Below are 6,334 nucleotides of genomic sequence, written 5' to 3'. Positions count from 1 at the left end.
TACAAAATTGTAAAGACATGTAAATTGGGGTCAATTATGAGAATTATGATCAGTTATGATAGTAATAAAACCATGTTTTTTTCTGATATAAATTTCAAACAATCATTGATTGTTTGCACAAAAATTCATAATTAAGATTTATCCCAAGGTCTCGCCTTCTCTATTTGTTTTTATAAGAGACATGCTTTAATTGTTTACCTGTCAAAGATCATTGACGGACACGTAGAAATTGGCTTCAATTATGGGGTACATGTACTACCGTTATGTAAAGAAAAAAAAAATACGAGCGTTTGATATCCTGCATTTAGATAAAATGTGCATAATATATGAATTTGAAATTAAATATATTAGATACATATCGATGAACAGTTTTTATATAATAATTGTACTACGTACATGTTAACAATTTAGAAACTCGTTGTATAATGGTGACAGCGTAGGTTAAATATTGTAAACTAACCTGTAAAAGACAAACAATGAAAATGATATGAAAAAATAATTAAGATTAAACGAATATTCGACTATCGTTCGACTAAAGCATCCGACTACTCGACTATGCTGTCCGAGTAAAATTGACATTCCTAATATTAACTTCAATTTGTTTTACAATTTATTTGAAAAAGATCACATCTTTTAAGTCAAATTATAGACCCTGTTTAAACTATTTAGTGGCATTATTAATGTCAATATGATGATAAGAATAAATTTCAAACATTTATATAATCAAAATCAGACTGGTATTTTACCAAATTAATCAATCGTTTAGCTATTGATGTACAGTGGGAAATCATTAATCCGGACGCTTTGGTTTCCGGTCAATTTGTTCGGATATGTGATGCGTCCGGATACCTGAATTAGCAGTGAAACAAGATAAAGTTACGTTTAAGTTACATTTAAAAATTCCGTTCCGATGAAAAGTCGTCTGGTTACTGAAGCATTCGGATTTCTGGCGTCCGGATATCTGAAAGTTCACTGTATTATTTAAAAGCATTGAGGGGGAACTTTCTCTTGTATGGTGTTTTGTGATCTTTTAAACGCTTTTAATAAAGTATAGAATGAGGAAATTCTTCTGAAACTATAAGAATTTGGGATATTTGGCTGTCTCTCTGATCGACTTTATAGTTAGTCGAAAATCGAAGTCATAAATTGTATCGTGTGGCTGGACTACAACAGAGTTACATAAACCCAAGTGTTTAAAAGTTGAATTTTCTGCTTTATTTTAATAAGGTTAAACGTGATTCAGAAAATCTGTTTGCAATATGAATTAATTATTTTGCAGTACATAATTTAAGGCAAAGTCCTTAGATACATTTTGCTTAAAGAGAGTATTCCATTAAGAATAATCTAATGTTTAAAAAATATCTTAAGAAACAGTAAATAAATTTCAGTCCTTTGAAACTAGAGCTGTTCTCTCAATCTAGAATATTTTGAGTTTAAGATCTTCAGTCATGTCTTTCAAATTGAAAAGGTAATACGAGTGTGTATCCACAAATATGCATATATATTGTATTACTTATTTCTCATTACATGTGAGTTGGTCAAACTATCTGAAAAACACATGAAAGTGCATAATAGTTGTAAGGAAAGCTACAAATTAGTTCTTGGATGAAACGTTCTTTATTAAATACATTTTTCTTAGGCCTTTAACATGGTTAATATATTCTTACTTTACACATTATGTATCTATTAATGTGAGGAAAGTAACCCATTCCTTGTTTGTAAACAAGTAAAATTATGAATTAGTTTATTAATCGATTTATTTCAAAATTCTGATTTATTTTATTCATTCATTTTTTAATATTGTAAAACCGACATTTAAAAAAAAATCGCTAAAACATTTTGAAATCAAGTCAGCGGTATTCTTTGTGTTAAAAAATGTTTGCAGTTTTTAAGGATCAAAAATGACCTTTTCTCAATATTTGTTAATTGTGACTTTAAAATGACATTCAAAACTTTAAATTACCAGCACGTTTCACTTATAGAGCTGCATACTTAAAATGATGATAAGAATAAACGACAAACATTTTTAAAATCAATACCAGCCATTTAACCATCTAGCAATAGCTGTGTTGTTAACGAACATTGGTAAGGAAAATAATGTTGTACATGTATGGTGTTTTGTGACATATCAAAGGCTTTTGATAGAGTATAGAATAAGGAAATTCTACTGAAACAAACTTATGAAAAAATTGCCAGTCATTTGAATGGGTTTAAAAGCATTCGAAGTTAAAATGTGAATAAGGACATGGATTTAAGGACAAGGAAAACCCAAATTTTACACCTGCTATAAAACCCGCTAAACAGCATTTAAAAACAACTCAAACTAAGCCTTTTGATAGCTTAAACAGCTGCAAATTCAATAAAAATGGAGCTCTGAAATTTTCTGATTTTGTGATTGATCATCTACAGAATTTCTTTGTTTAAAAAATCCGACTGATTCTTAATATAGAACAGATGTACGAAAGCCCAGAAGGCTCATTCGAGATTCGAGATTCAAAATACGAGATTCGAAATTCGAGGTTCGAAATACGAGTTTCGAGATTCAAGATCCAAACTAACCAATCAAAAGCGGATTCAACATTTGATTACTCCCCTTTATTATGTTTTTACTATCAAGAAATCGTTTAAAATAATTATACCCAATGGGTCATTTGATTAAATTACAATGCAAAAAAGAGTGTTTTATATATATTAGAAGGAAATTTAAATAATTATTGGATTTTTGCAGCAAGATATACTTCAATTTATATTATAGCTTCTTAAATATTTTAGATTACATATATCAGGAGTATATATATTTTTGTATTATCTTCTACACTTATTTTTTTTTTGTTGTATTTCCGCGCATAGGAAAACCACAGGTACTTGTGGACAGGACCCCCCCCCCCTCGATATTCAATACCAAGGCTTACTGGACAATTTTTTAAACAAATTATATTTATTACACTTATTAATGTGTACAATACGAAAACATCACGGGCGTAAAACCCCCAGAATAATCGTTTAATCAAAAAAAAAAAAAAAAACATTATACATTACCCCTCCCCACTATACAAGAGAGGTGTCATTTAAGGAGAAAATATGGGATTATTACGAGATGCAGAGTCAATCCGATAGCATGGACTAAGACAGAAATATATGTAGAGACAGTTAATTTTAATCAACATTTTAAGTTACAATAAATGCATGGTTTTAAACCTAGAAATAGCAGCGGGCGTACAACGTAAACAAACTGGAGTGCACGTGGCATATTTTCTCTCTTATAATGTATAGTGGGGTATTTTTTGTGTTGAGCGATTATTCTGGGTTTTTACGATTTTTTTTTTTTGGCATTGAACACACGATGAATAAGTGTATTAGATATATGTTGTGAAAAAAGTCCAATAAGCCCTGGGGTTGAATATCGAGAGGGGGGATGCCCTGTCCACAAGTACATTTGGTTTTCCTATGCGGGAAAATACATAAAGATTAAGTTTAGAAGACAATACAAATAAATATATATACTCATGATATAAGTAATTTTTTTTAATATTTAAGAAGCTATAATATAGATTGAAGTATATTTTTCTGATCAAAAATCCAAAAATTATTAATATTTCTTCTAATATATATAACACTCTTTCTTGCATTGTAATATAATTAAATGACCCATTTGTTACAATTATTTTAAACGATTTCTTCATAGTAAAAACATAATAAAGGGGAGTAATCAAATGTTGAACCCGCTTTTGATTGGCTAGTTTGGATCTTGAATTTCGAATCTCGAATTTTGAATCTCGAATTTCAAATCTCGTACTTTGAAACTCGCTTCTGATTGGTTAGTTTGGATCTTGAATCTCGAAACTCGAATTTCGAATCTCGAATTTCGAATCTCGTACTTTGAAACTCGAATCTCGAATGAGCCTTCTGGGCTTTCGTACAGATGCCAAGGTTTCTCATTGACAAAGTGTATATAAGTCTAGTCTTTGGAAAGCAAATCTTGCAATAGACAGTTAAATTTTTCCTCTTTTGACTGATATTATTTAACAATGACAAGAACTTTGGGAGAGATTTTACGATTTGGCGTTATTTTACAAGAGGTTATATTTTGTTAGCATACAATAGTAACAGCTTTATCGAAATCAAAATGTGAAGAAAAAATGTTTAGTGTTATGAACTTGTAAGCCAAATCTAATTAAAGTCTAATTAAAATTAGAATATAATAGATGAGGAATTGAATCATTTAGAATAGCTCATAGACAGTGCAGACAGCTAGAAAAACGATCAGAAGACGATATTTAACTTACAAATTGTGTAAGCACATAATAATTTTCATCAACTTGGCTAAAAAGTGCCTATTCCTATATGTTTTCACATATTATTAAACTATTGAAATTTGCTACATTTTAGAGCCACAAGAACCACGTATGGACCAATACTAGTTCCCAGGATGCGATTAGATGTGCCCAGTGTGAAACTGCTGTGGTACAGATGCACTGTGTTGCATGCATTGTCAACCTCTGCAAGGCTTGTGTGGGAGAACACATCTCGGATGAATCCAAGGATCATAAAGTGGTCAAATTTCAATCTAGGAAAACCACCCCTCTCTACCCTAGATGCACATTCCATGAAACAGAGCGATGTGAGATGTACTGTAGACATTGTGACATTCCTGTCTGCCTCACTTGTCTGGATTCTGATCAACACCGCAGTCATAAGTTATTAAGAATCCAACAAATATTGAGTGAAAAGAAAGACTTTATGAAAAAGGAGCTACGTGAGTTAAATGAAACAATTTATCCTACCTACCAGTGCTTTGCAGCACATTTAAAAGTTAAAATGCGTCATTTAGAAAAGGAATATGAAGATATCTCGACAGTCATAACAAATCATGTAATTTACTGGCACAGAAAAATTGACAAACTTGTCAATAAACTTAAAACCGAAGTTAATGAAATGAAGATCTCTCAGTTACAAACTTTACAACAATATTTTGATGATATATACAAGAAGATTGTTGACATTAAAAGTGAAACCGATTCATTAAATACATGTTTTGCTGAAAACACAAATGACATTGCAAGAATTTTAAGTTTAAGACCTAAAGTAAATCAATATAAAGAGCTTCCACAAAATCTCGTACTCTTTATTCCTAAATTCACTCCTAATACAATTCAAGATGAAAAACTTATTCACCAATTTGGAGGGTTATCGTCAATTCCTTTTACAACAGAAGATGTGAAAATACAGACAACTCAAAAATCAACACAACGGGGTTTTTCCTTGCTTAAAAAGAAATCTGGATTCCATCTTCCAAGAAAACAATTTAACATTGATATGTTCCATTTTAAAAACTATCTTCAAAATATTGCCTGTCCGGGTGATGAAAAGATATGGACATGTGATTTCAGCAATATCATAGAGCTCTATGACACCAAAAGGCATTTACATACCGGGATAATCAGGACTAAGTCAGGGAGCATCCCAGCAGATATAACAGTGACAGGTAGCGGAGATCTCATTTATACTGATGACGTGTATAGAACTGTAAACATAGTAAAGAATGAAAAGATAGAGGAGATGATTAGATTCAAGAACTGGAAACCTCGTAATTTATGTAGCACTTCCTCTGGTGACCTCTTGGTTACCATGGAAAGTGATGACAGTAAACAATCGAAGGTTGTCAGATACTCTGGCTCAACAAAGAAACAAACCATTCAATATGATGATGGGGGCAATCCCCTTTACACATCTGGATACACCTACACGTATAATGGTTCTCATAAATATATATGTGAGAACAGGAATTTCGATATATGTGTTGCTGAATGTAGGTCTAACACAATAGTGGTGGTCAATCAAGGTGGAAAATTGAGATTTAAATACTTTGGACACTCTCCTGCTCAAAAAATGAACCATTCAGTGCAAGAGGAATCACAACAGACAGTCAATGTCACATTCTTACAACTGATCATGATAATAACTGTATTCACATCATTGATCAAGATGGACAGTTTCTAAATTACATAGACTGTGGAATGAATAATCCTTATGGGATTTGCATAGATCCAGTTGGCAACCTGCTTGCTCTTTGTATTGATAGAATTCATGATCGGTACAATACAGGTTGCTGTGTGTTGAAAATCAAATACTTAAGTTGAAATCAATCAATGTAACAATCATCTTTTTTTCTTTTTAAGGTTAAAAAAATCTTTACAGCAATAAACGAATTAAATATAAGAGTTTTTTTTTTATTTGGGTTGAGTGTTCAAGAAAAAATCTTCGCGGGAATGTTAAGGAAGTATATAAGTCATTTCTCGGGAAATTTAGACTTTTTAAAGAAAATAAGTTGGAT

The 6,334-nt window shown here is 31.4% G+C and overlaps 1 protein-coding gene across 1 annotated transcript; it reads left to right on the top strand.

The window, feature by feature from the left end:
• The first annotated feature begins 4,470 nt into the window (after positions 1 to 4,470).
• LOC134272363 (uncharacterized) lies at positions 4,471 to 6,000 on the top strand. The gene has a single exon (XM_062754611.1). It carries the CDS (start codon positions 4,471 to 4,473, stop codon positions 5,998 to 6,000), a length of 1,530 nt encoding a protein of 509 aa, XP_062610595.1.
• Positions 6,001 to 6,334: the final 334 nt, after the last annotated feature.

Source organism: Saccostrea cucullata, unplaced genomic scaffold (assembly GCF_032062105.1).
Source record: "Saccostrea cucullata isolate Sc308-1 unplaced genomic scaffold, CSIRO_AGI_Scuc_v1 ctg15901, whole genome shotgun sequence".
In the NCBI taxonomy this organism is placed as follows: Eukaryota; Metazoa; Mollusca; class Bivalvia; order Ostreida; family Ostreidae; genus Saccostrea; species Saccostrea cuccullata.
Note: the sequence above shows the minus strand (reverse complement) of the source record. Positions and strands in the feature narration are given on the sequence as shown.